Source organism: Mobula hypostoma, chromosome 7, assembly GCF_963921235.1.
Source record: "Mobula hypostoma chromosome 7, sMobHyp1.1, whole genome shotgun sequence".
Classification (NCBI taxonomy): Eukaryota; Metazoa; Chordata; class Chondrichthyes; order Myliobatiformes; family Myliobatidae; genus Mobula; species Mobula hypostoma.
In genome coordinates, this window is record NC_086103.1 from 67421905 (window position 1) to 67444255 (window position 22351).

The 22351-nt window shown below is 38.2% G+C and overlaps 1 protein-coding gene across 2 annotated transcripts in view; it reads left to right on the forward strand.

The window, feature by feature from the left end:
• cpeb4b (cytoplasmic polyadenylation element binding protein 4b) overlaps positions 1–21940 on the forward strand; it is a 99630-nt gene extending 77690 nt beyond the window's left edge. For both annotated transcript variants that reach the window (XM_063053566.1, XM_063053567.1), the window contains 4 exons: positions 1278–1396; positions 1901–2015; positions 15352–15533; positions 17751–21940. In XM_063053566.1, the coding sequence (XP_062909636.1) occupies positions 1278–1396; positions 1901–2015; positions 15352–15533; positions 17751–17978 (644 nt within the window). In that variant the 3' untranslated portion in view covers positions 17979–21940. The remainder of the gene's footprint in view (positions 1–1277; positions 1397–1900; positions 2016–15351; positions 15534–17750) is intronic.
• The last annotated feature ends 411 nt before the right edge of the window (positions 21941–22351 follow it).

Here is a 22351-nt window from a genome sequence, read left to right on the forward strand (position 1 = left end):
CTGAGGACTTACTTCCAGAATCAGGCAGCAGGGAGAATGAACTTCTACCTCATCAGAATTTCATTATAAGTAAGTGAATTTAAAATGTGATGCAGTGCAAGAATGGGAGCCATTCAGCACTTCGAGAAGATCTATCAGTCTCCTTGCTTTCCTTCTTGCCATAATAACCCTACTTTTCCCTAGATCATCATGAAACTCAGAAGTACAGTACATGCTGTGTGTTCTTCTAGGTACCAGCTTAAACTTTTTTTTTTCTATTCCTCCCTGTAGTAGCACTGTGGACAATTAAGTTTTTTCTTTAATTTTAAGGATTGTTTCATTGTTGATGCCTTAAGATTTAACAAAAGACTTGTGTCTACCAATCAATAAATAGCTTATTTTCAATATAAATAAAATAATTAGAACATGTATTGCTGACAGAACCATTCGGAAAGAGAAGTAGCATTATTCTGGTTTTCTAGCAGTCTCTCAATAGCTAGCAATGACTGTCAGAGCTCAATTTTTATATCTTGAAAGTTTTTCAAGAATGTTCATTTATTAATTTGCTAGATTTTTGAAGGATGTTTATTCTGCTAAAATGAAGCATGGTAAATGCCTCTTCATAGAAAGGTAAAATAATTATTTGTAGCAATGATCATACCACTGCAGAAAATCTAAAATCAACATTCAGTGCCCACTTTGCTAGGTACCTCCTGTATCTAATAAAGTGGTCACTAAGTGTGTGTCTGTGGTCTTCTATTGCTGTAACCCATCAGCTTCAAGGTTTGACATGTGTGTTCAGAGTTGCTCCTCTGCACGCCACTGTTGTGTGCATGGTTATTTGTTTTTCTGGCACCTTCCTGTCAGCTTGATCCAGTCTGGCCATTCTCCTCTGGCCCCTCTCATTAACAAACATTTCCACCCACTGGATTTTTTTTGTTTTGTGCATCATTCTAGAGACTGTTGTGCATGAAAATCCCAAAAAGTCAGCAGTTTCTAAGATGCTCAAACCACCCCATCTGGCACCAACAGTCATTCCACGGTCAAACTTACTTGGGTCACATTTCTTGCCCATTCTGATATTCGGTCTGAACAACTGAACCTCTTGACCATATCTGCATGTTTTTCTGCATTGAGTTGCTGCCATGTGATTGCCTGATTAGATGTGTGTATTAATGTACAGGTGTATCTAATAAAGTGGCAGCTGAGTATATATTCTCATAATGTGCAAAATACAAGGTGCCTAAGCAACTACACTAGTTGAAATGAATCAACTTACTCTTTATCTTCTTTTGCAGGCTATGCATTTCTGCTGTTTCAGGAGGAAGGTTCTGTGCAAGCTTTAATTGATGCTTGCATTGAAGAGGAAGGAAAGCTGTATCTTTGTGTATCAAGTCCAACTATCAAGGATAAACCAGTAAGCAGATGTGTATCCAATAACAAAGCATCAAATTTTGATATATTGTACTTAACAATTAGGAAGAGACTTAGATTGTGTTTTGTGTCCTTGGATAGGAACTCTAGCTATGCTGCTCTGCAAGTACATAATTTTGTCCCTTTTTGTATCTGCAATTAAGCTTTCATGGGAATCTTATTTGTGTTTGACAGAGAAACAGTGTCACTTTCTACATTTTATAAGCTCACCTATTTATTCCAGTAACATTATATTCATATTTCTAAGTACAGAGAGAAAGGAAAACAGTTGAGAAGGAAAACCACAAAGTTGTTGTTTAAAAAAAAAATCATTTAAGTAAAAATATAAAAAGCTGAATTCTAACTTGTAATCAAATGCCACAGGTGGTGCCTTTTTTAAATTTCTAATGCTTCAGCTAACTATTTGGGTGTATGAAAAGATCTATATATTTTGTTATCTTATTTTTGAAATTCAAGAAGTCTTAAGTGTACATAATTCTAAATGCAGGTTCAGATACGCCCATGGAATCTCAATGACAGTGATTTTGTAATGGATGGTTCTCAGCCACTTGATCCACGGAAGACTATTTTCGTAGGTGGTGTTCCCAGACCTCTTAGAGCTGGTAAGCTAAAATGCCAATAAAGTTCACTAATTATGTGTAGTGGTTTCTATTCTTAGTTAGAACTAGTGATCTCATAAAGGATTCAATTAAAAACTACTTTCTCTTTTACATTTTGTTCATGTTTATAATGTATTTTGAGAGTATAGAACTGTTGAAATTGCACAAAATATCAATGCTTCTTGATCATGTTTTAAAATTATCAATTCAATTTAACAACATTGTTAAGGCTAACTAATGTGGTACTTAGCAATGATCATATTTAATAATTATCAGGCTTTTTATTTTCATTAATGGTAGAGTAATGTATACTTTCTACAAAAATCATCCTAGGAGTTGCAGATCTCCAAAGATGTTTTAAGTTGCATTACCTCAACAGCATTATACATGACGTGAAATTGCAAAAAGAGATTATCAAGTAATAAAACAACAGATTAAAATAAGCAGTCTCTATTTGTACATCTTATATAAAATACGTTAAAGGTAAATGTACCAATATACATTACAACTGGTAATCGGACAAAATAAATTAAAGCAAATCGATGAAAAAGGCCATTGAAAACATTAAAAACATGTCCAAAGAAATCAGTTTCAAGGGAATCTTTTTTTTCTGAATTGCGAACTGGTGTTTCAGAAATTTCTCCAGATGTTCCTCTGTGCTTTCATGGCTATCTCCATCAAATCAGAATTGTCCACAGCCCCTATTTAACGGATACGATATCATTTTTCACTAGAGGGCTGCACACACGCGGTGCGCTGCTCTCTCTTCTCCCGCCTTTACTTGCATCTACTTGCATCTTGAAAAGAGTAGACACTTATTAAGAATAGTCAATATATGTTTGTCCATAGGAGTTCATGTCCCACAAATGTGATTGAGTCATTTTGAAGTGACAAAGATGATTGAGGGCAGGGCAGTGGATGATGTATACCATTAACTTTAGTAAAGCTTTTGACAGCATCCCTGATGGTAGTTTGTTCCAGAGGATTGAGGTCCATGGGATCCATTGATGCATGGTAGATTTGATTCGAAATTGGCTTGAGCAGAGAAGATAGGCGGTGTCTATATTTGTGGTGAAGGAGGGAGGTATTATTCTGCCTGGAAGACAATGACCAGTGAAGTTCTGCAACGATCAGTGCTCAGACCTTAGTTGGTTGTGATGTATAGGGGGCCGATTAGTAACCTTTAGATAGCACAGAAATTGGGAAAGTTGTGGGTAGTGACGATGGTTCTAAAGGATTCAGCAGGATGTAGACCAGATAAAAATTTGTACAGAGGAATGGCAGGTGGAAATTAGTCCAGATAGGTACCTGGTGTTGCACTTTGGAAGGTCAAATGGAAGAAGAAGGTATACAGTAAATGGTTGGACCTTTATATGTATTGATGTGTTGAGGGATCTTGGGGTGCAAATCCATTGTTCAAAGTTCAAAAAGTAAATTTATTATCAAAGTACATATATGTCACCATATACAACACTGAGATTCATTTTCTTGCAGGAATTCACAGTAAATACAAAAAAACACCATAGCTCCCTGAAAGTGGAGTTAAAGGAGGTACATAGCGTACCTGCATTGATAAGTTGGGGTATTGAGTATTAAACTGGGAAGTCATGTTGCAGCTGTATAAAACTTTAGCTAGACCACAATTGGAGTATTGTGTGCAATTCTGGTTGCTGCGTACAAAAAGAATGTGGAGTTTTGGAGAAGGTGCAGAAAAGGTTTATGAAGATGTTGCCTGAATTAGTGAGTATAAGCAATAAATAGGTTGGGCAAACTTGGATTGTTTTCTCTAGAGTATCAGAAACTGCAGGGATAAACCATTGGAAGTTTATAAAGTTATTAGAGGTGTAGACAGAAAAGATGGTCAATATTCTAGGGTGAAGGTATCAAATACCACTACTTTAAAGTGAGAGGGGAAACTTGAATAGAGATTTATCAGACAAGTTTTGTATTACACAGAGAGAATTAGGAGATTGAGAGAGCGAGGGAGACTGGAGAATGAGAGAGATGAGGGGTGTGGAGAGAGATTGAGAGATGGGGAGCAGGCATGAATCGACGTACCCTGATTTCTTCCCCATCACTTTGGGGGATTTTAGCCAGGCCAGCTTGAAAAAGTCTCCAAATAATTATACCAACATATCACTTGTGAAACTAGAGAAGCCAACATCCTGGACCACTGTTTACTACCATCAAGAGCGCTTACCATGCCATCCCACACCTACACTGTGGAAAGTCTGATCACCTGATCACACTTTGAAAGGGAGAATAAAGCTACAGCTATGAGGATCCTTCCACCACCCGGTGACCCTATGATCTCTGTCTCAGAGGCCGAAGCTAGATTGTCTTTCAAGAGGGTGAAGCTTTGCAAGGTGACAGGCCCTGATGGAGTACGTGGTAGGGCTGTTAAAACCTATGCCAACCAACTGGTGGGTATGCTCAAAGATATTTTCAATCTTGCATTGCTACAGTCAGAAGTTCCCACCTGCTTCAAAAGGGCAACGATCATACCAGTGCCCAAGAAGAGCAGTGTGAACTGTCTTAATGACTACCATCCACGTCTACGGTGATAAAGTGCTGTGAGAGATTTGAGAGGTTGGTTATACCTAATATCTACTCCTGACTCAGCAAGAACCTGGACCCACAATAGGTCTGCAGCAATCACATTGGCTCTTCACGTGGCCTTGAATCACCTGGACAAAACTAATACTTTGTTAGGATGCTGTTTGTTGACTACAGCTCAGCGTTTTAACACAATCATTTCTACAGTTCTGTTCAAAAAGCTCCAAAATCTGGGCCTTTGTATCTCCCTCTGCAACTGAATCCTCGACTTCCTAACTAGAAGACCACAATCTGTACGGATTACAAATAGCATCTCCGCCTTGCTGACATAGTTCAAATGCCATCTATAAATTTTCTGTCAACATAACTATTGTTGGCAGAATTTCAGATGGTGACGAGAATGCGTACAGGAACGAGATGTATCAGCTAGCTGAATGGTGTCACAGCAACAACCTTGCACTCGATGTCAGTAAGGCCAGAGAACTGATTGTGGATTTCAGAAAGGGTAAGACGAGGGAACACACACCAGTCCTCATTGTGGGATCAGAAGTGGAAAGAGTGAGCAATTTTAAGTTCCTGGGTGTCAACATCTCTGAGGATCTGTCCTGGGCCCAACATATTGATGCAGTTACAAAAAAGCACGATGGTGGCTATAATTCATTAGGAATTTGAGGAGATTTGGTATGTCACTGAAGAGTCTTGCAAATTTCTACAGGTGTACTGTGGAGAGCATTCTAACTGGCTGCATCACCATCCGGTATGGGAGTACTACTGTGCGGGATCAAAATAAGCTGCAGAAAGAAGAGATAGAGAGAGAGATTGGGAGATAGTGATTGAGAAAGAGAGGGGGGAGATTGCTAGGAAGAGATTGAGATTGACAGAGATAGAGAGAGAGAAATATAGAGAAAGATTGAGAAACATCGAGAGGGTGTGATTGTGAGATAAGCAGATTAATAGAGATTGGGAGAGGGTGACTGAGAAGCAAATTGATAGAAATTGAGAGGGAGAGTTTGAGAAAGGGAGTCGGAGTGAGTTTGAGGGAGAGGGAGAGTTCGAGAGAGGGAGGAAGTTTGAGAGTGAGAAGAGTTTGAGAAAGAGAGAGGAAGAGTTTGACAGAGTGTGGCAGAGTTTGAGAAAGAGGAAGGGCAGAGAGTTTGGCAGAGAAGCTGATCGATAGAGATTGAAAGAGGGAGAGGGTGATTGAGAAAGGGGGAGATTGGGAGAGGGAAAGAGATATTGAGATGGGGGATAGAGAGAGGGGAGAAAGAGATTGAGAGGGTCAGAGATGGGAGTGTGAGATTGTGAGTGAAGAGAGAGGGAGATTGAGAGAGAGTGAGGGATTGTGAGAAAGATAGAGAAAGGGACTAGGGAGATAGAGAGAAAGTGATTGACACAGGGAGAGATTGAAAGATGGAGTGGGAGGGAGAGGTCTAGAGAGACTGAGAGAGGCTGTGGGTGTGAGAGAGAGAGATTCCTGGGACAAAACACACAGTGTACCGGACAGGCAGCATCTATGGATAGGAATAAACAGTCAGTGTTTCAGGCCAAGACCCTTCATCAGGACTGGAAAGGAAGGGGGAAGAAGTCAGAATAAGATGATGGGTGGAGTGGAGGAAGAAGTACAAGGTGGCAGATGATAAGTGAAATCGGGGGCGGGGTGAAGTAAAGAGCTGGGAAGGTGATTGGTGAAAGAGATAAAGGGCTGGAGAAGGAGGAGTTTGATAGAAAAAGACAGAGGATCATGGAAGAAAGAAGCAGAGGGAGTTTGATAGAAAAAGACAGAGGATCATGGAAGAAAGAAGCAGAGGAGCACCAGAGGAAGGTGATGGGCAGATAAGGAGAGAAGGTGTGAGAGGGAAACAAGAATGAGGAATGCTAAGGGAGAGAAGAATGACATTACTGGAAGTTTGATAAGTCGATGTTCGTCCTATCAAGTTGGAGACTACCCAAGCAGAATACAAGATGTTCTCCCACAACCTGAACATGGCGTTATCATGGCAGTTTCAGAGGCCATGGATTTACATGTCAGAATGGGAATGGCCACCAGGAAATCCTGGTTTTTGTGACAGACAGAGCAAGGGTGCTCAATGAAGTGGTCTCCCAGTCTACATTATGTCTCATTGATACAGTAGATAACCCAAACAGACTCACAGATGAAGTGTTGCCTCACCTGGAAGGACTGTTCTACTTGTAGGGATTAGTTCCTGGAATGCACTGCCAGGTGAGATGGTGGAAAGTGATAGGATAACAATGTTTAAGAGACATTTATTCAGACACTAAACAGGCAGGGAATGGAGGAACATCATGTACAGGCAAATGGGATTAGTTTAGTTTGGCATCATGTTCAACATGGACATGGTGGGTCAAAGGGCCTGTTCCTGTGCTGTACTCTTCTACATTTCATTAAATTTGCGTGGGTTAAAACTGGCTACACTATTATACTGTGCATAGTTTAAATCACTATGCATTAAAGCGGGCATAGAAGCTTTGAGAAAACAGCAAAAAAGATTTACAAGGATTGGTAATTGATTTATTGTTATCACATGTACCAAGCTAAGGTGGAAAATCTTTGTTTTGCATGCCATTCCAACAGAATATTTTAAAACGTGTACACCAAGATAGTTCAATGGGAAAAGCAATAACAGAATACCCAGAAAGCCAGAAAGTACAGCAGATGTATACAATAAGATGCAAGGCCACAACAAGGTAATTTTCAGAGGTAGAGAGTTCATCTTTGTCATACTGTAGAGTAGTGGTTAGCATGTCACTTTACAGTATAGGTGACCTAAGTTCAATTCCCACCGCTGCCTGTAAGGAATTTGTATGTTTTCCCCGTGGCCCTGTGGGTTTCCTCCAGGTGCTCCAATGTCCTCCCACAGTCCAAACATATACCAGTTGGTAGGTTAATTGGTCATTGTAAACTGTCCTGCGATTAGGCTAGGATTAAGTCAGAGATTGCTGGGTTGTGTGGCTTGAAGGGCAGGAAGTGTATATTCTGTGCTGTAGCTGAATATATAAACAAATAAAATACAAGAAGATTCATTGAAGAGCCTGATAAGAGCAGGATAGAACTGTTGTTGTAGTTAGTGATAATCCTATGCCAGTTAGCCACCCTCGCATGGGAGGAGTTCACATACTGTACAAGCGAGGAATCAATAAAGTTGAGTTGAATATTCTATGTGCTGGCATTCTGGTGTGTTCTGCACTATCCCTCAATATCAAACACAACATGGTGTCAGAGGTGGTTGATCATCGATGAATTGGTGCTACAGACCAAGTGAGATTCCCAGCAAGCAAGAATTTACAGTGAGACTGTTCTTGCTTGCATATATCTATGAAAAATATCCAGAAACTTAACAACCTAAACTGCCTATGCTAGTTGCTAATTGTATGCACTGCATGAGCTGAGTACTGGCCAGGGTTGCTAGGTATAGCCTTCAGGCTATTCCCAAAAATGGATGCATTCTAGTAATCTGTGGGCTACTAGCCTGGGGAAGGGGGAAGTGCACAGAGACACAGACACAGCAGAGAAATCAGTCAAACTCTCAGGGAGAGAAAAGAGGACATTTGTGGTCCAAATAAATAATATAATAAATAGACTCAAACAAACAGGAAAATGGAGTGAATACCTGCAGTACCAACATCTACTTAATTAAGCCCCCGAGACATTTTGATTTTCTAAGCCAGGGGACTTTGAGAGATGGTTCAGAAACTTTGAGAGATTTAGGGTTGCACGCAATCTCACTCAGGGTTCAGAAGGGCATCGAGTAAGCACACTGATATACTGCGTGGGTGACAAACCAGATGACCTCATTGGTGGATTAGGGCTGACAGATGCTCAGGAAAAGGAGCACAAAATAGTGCAGGACAAATTCAATGCGAACTGGGATTGGCTAAACAATGTTTAGTGGCAGATGTACCCCAAGTTGTTCGCAGGCCTGAGGGTACTGAAAGAAAAGTACCGTATCCCACTGAGATCAGGAGTGACGTTCAACTTTCTGACCGCAGTGGAGCGTTTATCAGTCCCACTGTGGAACAAAGACAAAGCTGAACTTGAGCGAATGGAGTGCTTGACATCATAACAAGAGTGAATGTTCCCAAGCCAAACGACACAGTGAAGATCTGTGTTGATCTAACAAAACTGAATAGTGCAGTGAGGTGGGAGAAGTTTATTCTGCCCTGTTGTGCACACATTGGGTATGCTGGGTGGAGCAAAGTTTTTCACCAAACTAGAAGCAAACTCATGGTCTGGCAGATCCATTTAGTTCCTGAGTCACAGAAGCTCACAATCTTTATCACGCCATGTGGGTGCTATGCCTTCAAGAGACTCCCTTTTGTTATGTCATTATCCCCTGAACACTTTCAGATGAGGACGAACCAAATTTTGGAGGGACTGGAAGGAGTAGTCTGCCACATGGAATATACTCATCTTTGGAGGCTCAAGTGTGGAACATGACGAAAGAGTGGAAGCTGCCTTGGAGAAATTGAAACAGGCTGGAATAATCCTGAACAAAAAGAAATGTGAATTAGCAAATTTGGAGGCAAAGTTCGTAGACCACCAACTCTCCTCAGAGGGAGTGCAACCAGATTTAGACAAACTGACAGGAGTTCGGAACAAGGAACAACCTACGGATGTATCAGAGATCTGCAGTTTCCTTGGCATGTTATACCAACTGGGAAAGTTCGTTTTAGATTTGGCAGAGAAAACAAAGCCAACACGTGACCTCCTCTCTCAGAGAAACATTTGGACCTGGGACACAGCACAAGAAAAGTCATTCTCATCACTTAAAGCAGAGCTTATCTCTCCACCAATATGGGTGTTCTGTGATCCAAACAAAACAACCGTGGTCTTAGCAGACACCTCGTCCTTTGGCCTAGGGGGAGTGTTCGTGCAAAACTGCAGTGGCATATGGAAACCGGTGAAATGTGCATCAAGAGCACTGACTGCTACTGAACGGTGTTACGCCCAAGTTGAAAAGGAGACGCTGGCTCTCATAGGCTTGTGAACACTTCAGCTGCTGCTTGATTGGCACTAAGTTCCAACTTGAAACAGACCACAAGCTACTTGCCTCTACACTTGCAAACGTTCAGAATGAGGCTTATGCGATACTGTTATGACTAACGTGTCCCCATCAAATCTTTCACAACACCAGACATTCTTCCGAGGTTGCCATACAAAAGTGAGTGGTTAGAAACTGACTCTGCCCTTATGGAAGATATTGATGTCTACTTAGCTCAGTTGTGTGTTCACTTTCCTGCATCAAAGAGTAAACTGGATGAAATTCGCACTGAGTTGAAAAAGGACCAAATCTGCAGCGAGGTCATGCAATACTGTGAGCATAGATGGCCACCTGTTCCAGAAGGAGTTCACAAATTCAGATCTTACTGGCTTGCAAGGGACACACTCCCCATTCTTGATGGTTTGCTGCTAAAGGACTCTAGACTCATCGCTCCTTCTTCTATGCATGCCAGAATCATCAGTCAAATCTTCCCAGGACATTAAGGCATCAAAAAATGTTCCCTAAGAACAAGGCAATCCATGTGGTGTCTTGGTCTGACGACACAACTGGGAGATTATGTAAAGCAATATGAAGCATGCAGAAAACTGCACAAAAATCATGCTGAACCTCTCTGTCCCACAGAATTCCCAGACTTTACATGGCAAATTGTAGGCACAGACATTTTCGAGCTGAGAAAAGACATATCTTCTCACTGTGGATTACTACTCATGGCATGTTGAGGTGTCCAAGCTGTCCTCTGCATCCTCAGCAGAAGGTATACAGCACCTGAAAGCTGTATTCATTCGCCATGGAATACTAGTAGAGACACTTGTGTCAGACAATGGTCCACAATTCAGCTGTTCAGAATTTAAAGCATTTGCTGGGGACTGAGTTCAAACACCAGTCAAGCAACCTTCGGTACCCATAGGCAAATGGAGAAGTGGAAAGAGTAGTGCAAACTGTTAAGAGTCTCATTCTGAAGGCAAAAGATCACTACGAAGCTAATCACTCCACACCTGCTGTGAATGACTACAGCTCATCAGAGCTGTCAATGGGCCAGAGACATGCCTGCCCACTCTTTCTTTCCTTTTCCAACCTCACTTACTGGACTTGGACAAAGTGAGAAATTTTGAGACAACACAAAGTGAGAAAATGAGGAGCATGCATGATTTCAGATACAAAGTAAAAGCTTTGTCATCACTCAGGAGTGGTGAAGCTGTTTGGGTTTCAGATCAATTCACTGAAGGAATAATAACATGCATGCACCACAATCGCTTGTGATCAGAATATCACGAGGTGGAATCAGGTGGAACAGGCATGTGCTCGTACGCCTTCGAAGTCCACAGAAGAAATAGAGTGCCCTGATCCTTATGATGAGGACCATTTACCTGAGGTGGGCGCACCTGCTCAGGAATCTCCATTCACCCCAACACTTCCAGGAATTTGCACCAGATCGGGTCATTTATCTGTCGCACCACAGAGATACGTGCCATAACCTGATAGCTTAGGACAAGTGACTAAAGAGGCAGAGTAATCCTCTCAGTTTGTCAGTGTGTTCAGGTAGTCTACTCTGATCTCCATTAGATATAGTGTCTTTTTTAAAGAGTGTTGTAATGTTGAAAACATTTCACAAAATGAGGCTGTTCTTTAACCAAAAAAGAGTTGGTGAAAGGAGGGAAGGAGACTATTAAAGTAAAGAAAGACAGTTTTAATTTTGGCAATTTTTTTTTGTTTATGTAAGGAGCGTAAGTTACATGCTATGGGTAAAGTGCACAGAATCACTCTATTTCAGTGACTATAAATTCAATGCAGTTCTATGGACAAAAAGTACATACCTAGTATGTTTTTCCTAACAACGTAGGAAATGTAGTGGTAGTTAATAGTGTTATTCCTATGCCACTCCCACAGGAAAGGAGTTCACATACTGTACAAGCAGGGGGATCAATAAAGTTGAGTTGAATATCCTACATGTTGGCATCATGGTGTGCTCTGCACTATCCCTCAATATCAAACACAACAGAAGCTACCTTGAACCTGGCCTTTTTCAAGCATGTTTGCCAGCTTGTGCATCTTCTGCCCAGTGGAAGGGGAGAGAACAGAAAATGACTGGGGTGAGAGGATACTAAGACCAAAAGGATAATTATTGCAAGAGATTGAACAGGTTTTCATTCAAAAGGAATGATTTGGAGAAAACAAGATTATAGTTTTTTTTTAATAGAAGATAGAAGTAAAGAGAATTCTTTAGTTTATGACCAATTTCATTATCTGGAGCCATGAATATACAAATAAATCCAATAGAAAAATGGGTTGTTTCCTTACTTGGTGTGATCAGTCAAGTTATTATTGCGACTAACAGTTTAAGGGAACTAGAAATGTTCATGAGAGAAATAGAAATAAAAAATATGCTGAACATCAGATGTAGATTGTAGTTGCCACATATGGAGTACAATATAACAATTGCAAAGAATTCATGACCTGCTTATTTGCTTAACATACAATGTACTTAAGCATTTTGTGTTTTCTTTAGCATTTGTGTTACAACGTACAAGAATAAATCTGATATATTTGGACAAGTGCATGGCTGAGATGCATGCAGTGTTGTAAGAAAGAATGTTAAGGTCGTTGAATGTGTTCAGAGAGTATTTAGCAAGATGATATCAGAAATAATGGAGATAGTAAAATTATTACCAGTGACTTAAAGACTGCAACATTTGTGGATATGGATTCAGTGCTGAGTGGTCATCAATTTAAGATGGTTATAACTAGTTGAAGAGTGAGTTTATGATATTTTTAAATAGCAATTGAGACCCTTGCAGTGAAAGAGAAATGAATAAATATTTGAAAGAGTGGGTGTTATAAAGAGAGAAAATAGCTGCCCCGTTTAGTTTTAAGAAAGAGCCACACAAATTATATGGATCAAATATACTGGGTTCAAACCCCAGCCTTTTCCACATTTGTTAAATATTGAACAGTCAAGTTATCATTGTAGTTCTGATTGGATAGGATGCCCATTTATATTCCCATTTAGCTTGGCAGAAAAGGTGTTAGAATTGGTGTACATGGTGGATTGTTGGAAGGGAATTACCATACCAGGATTACTGTGCTTGTTCAATGTGATAACATCTACAAAATCATGGTTATGTTCGTATTAAGGAGGATGATATCAGGCTAAATAGGGTAAAGTTTTCAGATTATAAAATCCTGCCAATACTCTATCCAGGATCTGACATGAAAAATTTAGTTCTTCCCAAGACCAGTTTTGGGTTCAGATAATAACTACTATAAAAAGCAGCAGTTAGTTCATAAAAATCTAGAAACTAAGATTGTGAGCAACACATACAAAATGCTGGAGGAGCACAGCAGGTCAGGCAGCATCTATGGAAAGGAATAAAGAATTGACATTTTGGGCAGAGACCCTTCTTCAGGACTGGAAAGGAAGGGGGGGGTGGCGCGAAGCCAGAATAAGAAGGTGAGGGGAGAGGAAGGAGTACAAGCTAGAAAGTGATGGGTAATGCCGGGGAAGTGGAATGAAACTGGGAGGTGATGGGCAGAAAAGGTAAAAGGCTGAAGAAGGATTCTGATAAGAAAGTGGATAATGGGAGAAAGGGGAGGGGGAAAGGTAGTGGGGGAGGTGATAGGCAGGTGAGGAGAAGAGGAAGAGGTATGAGAAGAGCCGAAATGGGAAACGAAAGAAGAGAGAAAGGGGGTGGGTGCAAATGACTGGAAGTTAATGAATCAATGTTCCTCTCATCAGGTTGGGGGCTACCCAGACATTCTATGGGATGTTGCTCCTCCAACCTGAGGGCAGCCTCATCATAGCAGTAGAGGAGTCCATGGACTGACGTATCAGAATGGGGATTGGAATTAAAATGGTTGGCCACTGGGAAATTCTGTGTTGCAGAAGGAGTGAAGGTGCTCTACAAAGTGGGCCCCAATCTACATCTACAGGAGGCCTCACCAGGTGCACCAGCTACAGTAGATGACTCTGACAGGTTTGCATGTAAAGTGTTGCCTCACCTGGAAGGACTGTTCGGGGTCCTGAATGGAGGTGATGAAGGAGGTGAATGGGCAGGTTAAGTTTCCACTTGTAGGGATATATTGCCTTGAAAAGGTATTCAGCCTCCACAACTATTTTCACATTTTACTGTCTCATTTTCTAAATTTAAAATATCTTGAAGTATGATTTTTGAGCTAATCTACAAAACATCATCCATCATGTTAAATCAAAAGAAAAATTCCAAAACCTGTCAACAATTCTTTAAAAATTATAAACCAAAATTTTGAGGCAGAAAAAGTATTCATCCCCTTTGTAATTACTATGCTAACTTTCCTCAGGTGAAATATTGTATATTATCTTACCAACTTACCAAATTTGTTGATGTAGAAAATTGGAGGATCACCTGTTTTCAATAAATTCATAAGAATAAATAACCCCTCCCTTTGTAAGATCCAACAGTATAGTAGATTTCCAACAGAGACAAACCAAAGTGAAGACAAAAAGATTATTCAAGACAAGTCATGGATATAATAATAGAGAAGCAGAAATCTGCAAAAAGTTACAGGACCACCTCAAAGGCACTGAACATACTTTGGAGCTCAATGCAGTCCATTGTAAAAAAAAAACTGGGAAAAAATATGAAACTGTGGCCACGCTGCCTAGGTCAGGCTGCTCCTCTAAACTTAGTTGCAAGAAAAGAATAGCACTTGTAAGAGAGGCTACTGTGATGCCGACTGTCATTCTGAGTGAGCTGTAGAAGTCAGTAGCTGCAACTGGAGATGAAGTTCCTGGCTCCACAATCTCTAAGGCCTTGCACAGAAAAGGTATTTGTGGAAGAGCAGCAAGAAAGAAGCCCTGCCTAAAAGAAAAGGAGCATATCCTTGCCTGTGACCTTGCAAAGTATCACTTAGAAGATACTATAAAGATTAGGAAGAAAGCTTGTGGAACATTTTGGCTTCAATACTAAGTGGTATGTGTGGCATAAGTCTTAATACTGCATATCAGTCAGTTAACACCATCTCTACTTTAAAGTACGGTGGAGGTAGCATCATGGTCAGGATCGATGGGAAGATGAATACTGCTAAATACACAGAGATGCTGGATGAAAACTTGCTAACCTCTGCCAGAAAGCTTAAACTGGGGAGGAAGTTTGCCTTTTTAGCAGGACAACGACCCAAAATATACTGCCAGAACAACCATGACTTCAAATAAAGAAAATTGATGTCCTTGAGTGGCCCACTCAGTATCCTGACCTTAACCTGACAAAACCTCAAAATTGCTGTCCAGTGCTGTTCCCCAACTAACCTAGCACAGTTTGAGCAATTTTGCATGAGCAAATCTTGCTCTCATCACATTGTGCAAAGCTAATAGAGACTTTTGAAAAAGAGTACTGAGCAAAGGGGGATGAATACTTTTGAACTGCTGACATTTCAGTTTTGAATTTTTTAAATTTTCATTTTTTGGGCTCTACTGTGGGGCAAAAATGGATAAAAATTATCAGTTAAATTGATCAAAATCCCTGGTTGTAATATTTATGTGAACAAAGAGTTGGGGCTGAATACTGTTACAAGGCATTTTGTAAGTGCCAGATCTGAGGTCAGTGGAGAGGGACGAATGGACAAGCGAATCACAGAGAGAGCGATCTCTGCAATTCATGAAAAGAAAAATACAAGTAAGACTGTACCCCTTTGTTTTTACAATTTTTCGATGAAATTCTTTTGTATTAATACATTTAGCACTTCGTAATTGTACTGCTTATCTTATTGTCATGATTCTTGCATTGCAGTGGAGCTGGCAATGATCATGGACAGGCTGTATGGTGGAGTATGCTATGCTGGCATTGACACAGATCCAGAGTTAAAATATCCAAAAGGTGCAGGCCGTGTGGCTTTCTCAAATCAACAAAGCTATATTGCTGCTATCAGTGCTCGCTTTGTCCAGTTACAGCATGGAGACATTGATAAACGGGTAAGTCAAAATCACCAAACATGTTTTTAAAATATTAAAAGAGAATTTATGCAGGAAAAATCCTGTCTTACATTTGGTTGCATACAAGTAGTCTGATTAGTAAGTGTGCAGATGACATAATTTTGTGGAGCTGTTGTAGCAGGGAAGGTTGTCAAAGGATACATCAGCATATAGATCATTTGTAAATAAAATATGGGCAGAGTAATGGCAGATGGAGTTTAATCTGAACAAGTGTGAGGTAATGCATTTTGAGAGATCAATGCAACATCTACTGCAGGATCCTTATGAACACTGATATACAGAAAGATCTTAAGGTATAATTCATAGCTTCCTGAAAGTGGCAACAAGTGGAAAGGGTGTTGGAGATGCTTGTTCTCATCTGTCAGGGCATTGGGCAAGTCATGTTGCAGCTACTGTATATAAAATTGTTGGAGTATTGTGTGCAGTTCTGATTACCATACTGTAGGAAGGATGTGATAGTGCTGGAGAAGGTGCAGAGGAGATTCACTAGAATGTAGTCTGGGATGGAGTGTTTCAATTATGAGGAAAAACTGGGGAAGCTAGATCTTTGCTGTACAACAGAGGAGATTAGATAAGGTAGAACGATGTGAAGACAAGAGGGTACAGAAGAGATCCTCCAGGATGTTGCCTGGTTTATAGTGCATTAACTACAAGTATATGTTGGATAATCTTGGTTTGTTTTCCTTGCAGTCCTAGAGGCTGAGGAACAATCTGATAGAAATATATAAGATAATAAGAGACACAGGAAGAGTAGATAGTCATTTTTTCCAGGGTGGAAATGTCAACTACTAGAGGGCATAGCTTTAAGGTGAGGGGAGAAAGTTTAAAGATTTACTGGCAAGCATTTCTTTATTTTTACACAGAAAATGGTTTGGAATTTTAGAATATACTGCCAGTAGAGATGGTAGAAGTAGATAACATAGCAATGTTTAAGTACTTAGACAGACATGAATAGGCAAGGAATAGAGGCTTTAAGACAACGTGCAGGCAGATGAGATTAGTTTAGATTGGCATCATTTTGGTTGCAGACATGGTGGGCTAAATTCCCTGTTTCTATGTTGTGCTATTTCATATCCCATGTTAATGTACATGAGTATAAGCAGAGGTGTCAGCTACATTCCTGCAAAGTCAAGATTAAAAGTTTGGTTTGGTGTTACCTTTGCCAAGAATTTAGTTAAGAGTTTAATTTCAGGGAAAAAAAAATGTTTTGATCCCTGTATTTTCAATTTTTTTTCTTTGGAATAAAGATTTTGCTTTGATTTCATTTTTCATGTAATTTAACCCAAGAAGAAGTGGTCAGAAACAAATAGTGATAACTTAATAGCAGCAATTTCATCAGAATCAGTTTTATCACCATCTTATATGATGTGTAATTTGTTGTTTTGTGGCAGCAGTCCAGTGAAAAGAGATAACATTTACTATAACTTACAAAATAAATAGTGCAAAAAAAATATGAAATAGTATCCTCGGGTTCATGGACTATTCAGAAATGTAACGACTGGGGAGAAACTTCCCTGAAAATTAAGAGTGGGTCTTCAGGCTCCTTTGCCTCCTTCCTGATTGTTGTAATGACAAGTAATAAACATTTTTGTGGTTCAGCTACTACTTTCAATTCCAGATGCTAATCAGTATTAATTTAGTTGTTGTTTGGTTATTTATTTAATTATCTATTAGTTATTTAATTTAGTATTTAATATAATCGTAGTGATAGACTCAGTTTTATCCAAACTGCAGACTTGCAGATAAATCCTTGTCTTTTGAACTAAACATTAACTTTGGTCTTCTCTGCTTGTTAAGGTAGGTACAGGACAGAAAAGAGGCTTATTGGTATTTTAACTACATTTCACCTTCAGTGAAAATAGCAAATAACAAAATATGTCAAATATTTTCTGTTTTTTATTTGTTCTGAATATTGTTTGTTCTTCTCCTTACAATAGTGACTATCTTTCAGAAATAATGTGTTGTTTAGAAATAATTAGTTAATATTTGTGGTACAAATTAAATAATCATTTTATATTTTTCAATAATGTAATTAAAGTAACTGGGTAAAATATCACCCTATATTACTGTTGAGCAGAAAATGCAGATGTCAGATACCAGTTTCAGGCATTATGTGCATCAATCTAAAAACTTGTTTTACACTTGTTTAATATTTACCTCTGAATCTACTAATGGAAATCTGATGTTAACTTTTAGGTGGAAGTGAAGCCATATGTCCTTGATGATCAGCTATGTGATGAATGCCAGGGTACCCGTTGTGGTGGGAAATTTGCTCCGTTTTTCTGTGCCAATGTCACATGTCTGCAGTATTACTGTGAATACTGCTGGGCTGCCATACATTCTCGTGCTGGGAGAGAGTTCCACAAGCCACTTGTCAAAGAAGGAGGAGACCGTCCACGTCAGGTTCCTTTCCGTTGGAACTAACAAATAATCACATATGATTCTAGTGGCAGGATAAGTGTGTTCTAGGGCTGCAGACACCAGACTAGCTAGGAATAATAAATAAGTGCATTCTTCTACTGCCTCATCCCATATTTCAAAACATAGTTTCTAAATTCATTTAAAATAGTTAAATTGATCTCCAGTTTCAATGTTTTTCATAACATTGAATTACTCGTGGTAACACTGGATATGTGATCCTTATCTTAATGGAATGTATGATTGGTATTTCTGGAAAACATATTTGCACAGCTTGCTTTTGTATTTGAGAAAAATGTTAAGTTAATGAAATTGACAACAGAGAATCAGTTTTATTGTTCTATAGACAGAAACTAAAATTAATGTGAAGTTTAACTGCAGCCCCTTCTGCGTTTTTGTTTCAATTGAGTTGAATCTAAAGTAGAGGAAGAGCACATAAGAAAAAATAGCCTGAAACAATACAAATCCCAATATTGTTCAAACATAAACCTATCAGTGTGGTTTTAAAAAGTTGTTTCTGACACACTACAGGCTTCACTAACAAATATGCGGGGTAAATGCTTTTCGTGCTTTTCCCATATCCCTTCTTCACCTCCCCAAAATAAATGATTTTAGAAAAGGGGGTTTAGTTTGCTGCTATGGTTGAAGTGTGCACTTATTTCAGAAAAGGAAAACCACAATTTGAAGATCTGCTACCCCTAAAAGTTTACCAAAGTTGTTGAGATTGACACAAATCTAATTGTAGAGAGGCATTTTCGTTGCTGGAAGAGATTTTATACCTTTATTTTTTTGATGTTGCTATTTACAAAGTCCACTTGATCTACTAATATATTGTCATGTGTCAGCTTTTGCTCTCCATTTTGACACACAAAAGTAATACCTCAAATGTAGCCTTGATTTATATTTTTTTATTTTTAGTAATGCTATTTAATTGCAAGAGACAATAAAGGCCTTGCTGCTGTTTAAATGGTAATATAAAATACCATGTCTTTTCCAGTAAAAATGGGAATTGGAAAATAACAAAGTAAAAGGCTACATTACAACACAACTATGTGTAGCACAGGCTATGGCTTCATCTGCCTAAGATTTTTTATTTTATTTTTTATGTGGAATAGTATGAATGATTGAATGTTTACTTGTACACCTATTTTGCATGCACTATATATTCATACATTTTCCCACTATCCACAGTACTTATATTCTGCCTATAAACTTTGTTTAGAAAAGTTACATTTTCAAAATGTAAATGTCATAGAAAAAAAGGAAACACTGAAGTTCATTTGAGAGTGCCAATGTGCATGTTTCTGTATTTCTATAGGTTAGCATGTGGTGTCACAACACTATAAGTGTAAACTATGCAGGTTGGCTTTAAGTGGTACTGCCTTGCAGTGGCAATATAGGTGCTGGACTGCATTGAAGGAATTCATTCCTTATAAGTATTGCGTGATTCAGCCAAAGGTGGTTATGTTTCCGTGTGTAATTTTTAAAAATATATATGTGAAAAGTTATTTCTCCTCACTTTTGCTGTTTTTTTTCTGATACAGTTCATAGCATCTTCAAACTCCTGCGAACCAAAGACTGGATTATTCACTGCTGATTGCTGACTTGTGACCCACAAGTAACACAATGATAATGAGCAGTGTAACTATTGCTTTGGAGTAAAAGGCTTTAAAGAGTTAAACCTAGTCAAAATGGAGACATTTGCTGTGAAAAGATCAAATTTAGAATTTAAATTTGATCTCCATGTTCTGCCACAGCAGTGACAAACGAACAGCAGCAGAGAGTTGTGAGGGTGCTTACCATAGCTCATCAGGGATTTACTGTTAAAGTAAAAAAAAAACGTAATTCTTAGTGGCAATTTTTAAACTATAGGAAGTGTTGGTTATCATCCTTTCTAGGTGAACTGGTGTGCTTTTGTGCCATTCATGCCCAATTCTAATGTTTGTAGATGTAGTGAACTAACATTTTTAAAATTTGACACTGAAAAATAACTTTTTTACTCGTAGTTAAATCCCTTTTTACATAATCTGCCTTTGAACATTTTGGGACATTATTTCTCTAACTGGCTTTTTGTTCCCTTATTTTGTTTTCCTTTTATAAAAACATATACCAACATTTGTTGTGCACTACTTTTATATATCTTGATTTTTCCAACAGTTAATATTTTTAAGCTCACTTTTTCACAGATGACATCTCTTTTTGCAATACCTCGATTTTTCATAATCTAAAGAGATGAATAATTTTTCTATGTTTATTATTCAAAGATTTGCACATATAGCTAACTTAATTGTGCAACAAGAATGAGTTGAAGCAATCAGTTTTATTTTCACTTTTTGTTTCCTTTTAGCATTTGAAGGCAAAATGAAATATAAATATCATGAATGGTAGGGATCAGCAATGCTATTGATAAAACTGCAGATTCAGACAAAAAAACAGATGTAAAAAGTATTAACCCTCCTAACTCCAGCAAAAATATTGTTCACATCTAAATAATGATACAGTAGATATTAGGGCCAAACTGCAATCTCAGCCCAAACCTTGAAGTCTAAATGTGGGTTCCAGTTTCTTCCAATATTACATTGCATTTACAGCTAATATTCAGTGAAAATATTCATATAGACTTTCTTTCAGCTCCTGCATTTGTGGTATAGTAGCAGGCCTGCCACAACTCACAATACAAAATGCACACAAAAGAATTTAGCAGTAAACTTGAACGTATGGATTCTTAGGTGTTTGATGGTTTTAAAATTGGATTTACCTGTTTTCAATGGGCAAAAACTGGTTTGAAATGCCATCAAGTTACCTCAGTTCTAAATAGTGTGCAAAGTTAAAATTATTAAAAGCATGCATGCGAACAAACAAAAACAATATGTAAAATTCAAAACTTGTTTATTGTGTGTTGTAAAGTTGTTTACAAAGGTTAAATTTCATTTCTCACTTGCCCATAGCATGGCAAATATATCCTCATAAACAGACCTCTGCAGAATGCATGATTTTAAATCTGATCTTATGGTTCAAGAAGGAAAAGATTTTATGAATGCCATTGGAAGGACTTGATAATTTATTCTTTGTGTCTGGATTTTAAGAATTTCTTACAAAGTTACAGAAGACTTGAATGTGGTAAATTGTGAAAAGTTAATGTCATATTGTTATGTGCAATACTTTTTTTCTAACTTCTGAAAAAACTTTACAGTGTAAACCTTTAATGCGATTTTTTTTAATTGCAAACATTCAGATTAGTATGTTGTCCACAATGTCATTTTCTACTGTTATTATATTCCCTTTTATCTTACTGATATTTGTAAATTCAGAATATGATCTTTGTACTAATATAAATAATTGAAGTTATTTTTAGATATGGACTAAAGGAAAAATGTGCTTGTTTGCTTATTTTTGTTACCTTACTTTAAAAAGTAGCAAAGACTACTTTTCTCAGCAGCATTATAATAATTGGGTCAATATCCTGTCCAGCATTTTTATTTTTTGGTATTTTAAATTGAAATGTATAATTAGTTTTTTATCATTTTGACCATTGAGATTTTTTATGTTGTAATATTTTTTGGATGTGCAGCTTTTTTAATATTTTAAAATGTCTAGTTTTTATTGAAAGCTTATGTATTCAACACTGTATGGCAAATATTCATAAGAAGAATAGTTATTTCTGGAAGTCAGCCATCAGTGGTGACACTCTGTAGCTGAATTCCTTGTGCTTTTCACTGTGTTTGGGGAGGTTGTAGTGATTAACAATTTTAAATAAAGGAAACTCATTTTTATTAATATTGGTTCACCTTTTTTGATTTTATTTTATGTACCCCCTCAAAAATGTCCCTTTTTACAGCTTGTTTGTTGAAGTGATAGTAAAAAAATGTTGTTAAGTTTTATGCCAACTATTTATAACGCTCAGTAATTTTTAAATATTTGTAATGTGAAATGTTGAATGATTAAAGTGTTTCAATGTACTGTAAATGTCTCAGCTTTATACTAATACTGGTCTGCAATTTATTTTTCATTAATTTATTTCATTTGGTTAGCTAGGTAACCATTACCAATGCTGCTTCTATGTATTGAATCTCGAAATGTACCCAATACAGCTTCCTTGTTTTATTGAAGGTCATTTTAGTGTTCCTGCTTGCCCCTCTCATAGTCCTTAGGGTCGATTTTAAAGGAATTTTTTTAAGATGCAACTGATTATCTTACATTTGCAGCACATTTAAAATAATTAGGCATTCAGCCTACATGCAAAACTTGAAACAGAATGAACAAATCAAGAGATTTGTGATCAGATTTTGCTGATAAATATTCAGAACTATTGACATGTGTCTCTTTGGCAGCAAATCTTAAGTCTTCCTGGTACCCCTGTATAAACAAGACTTACATTT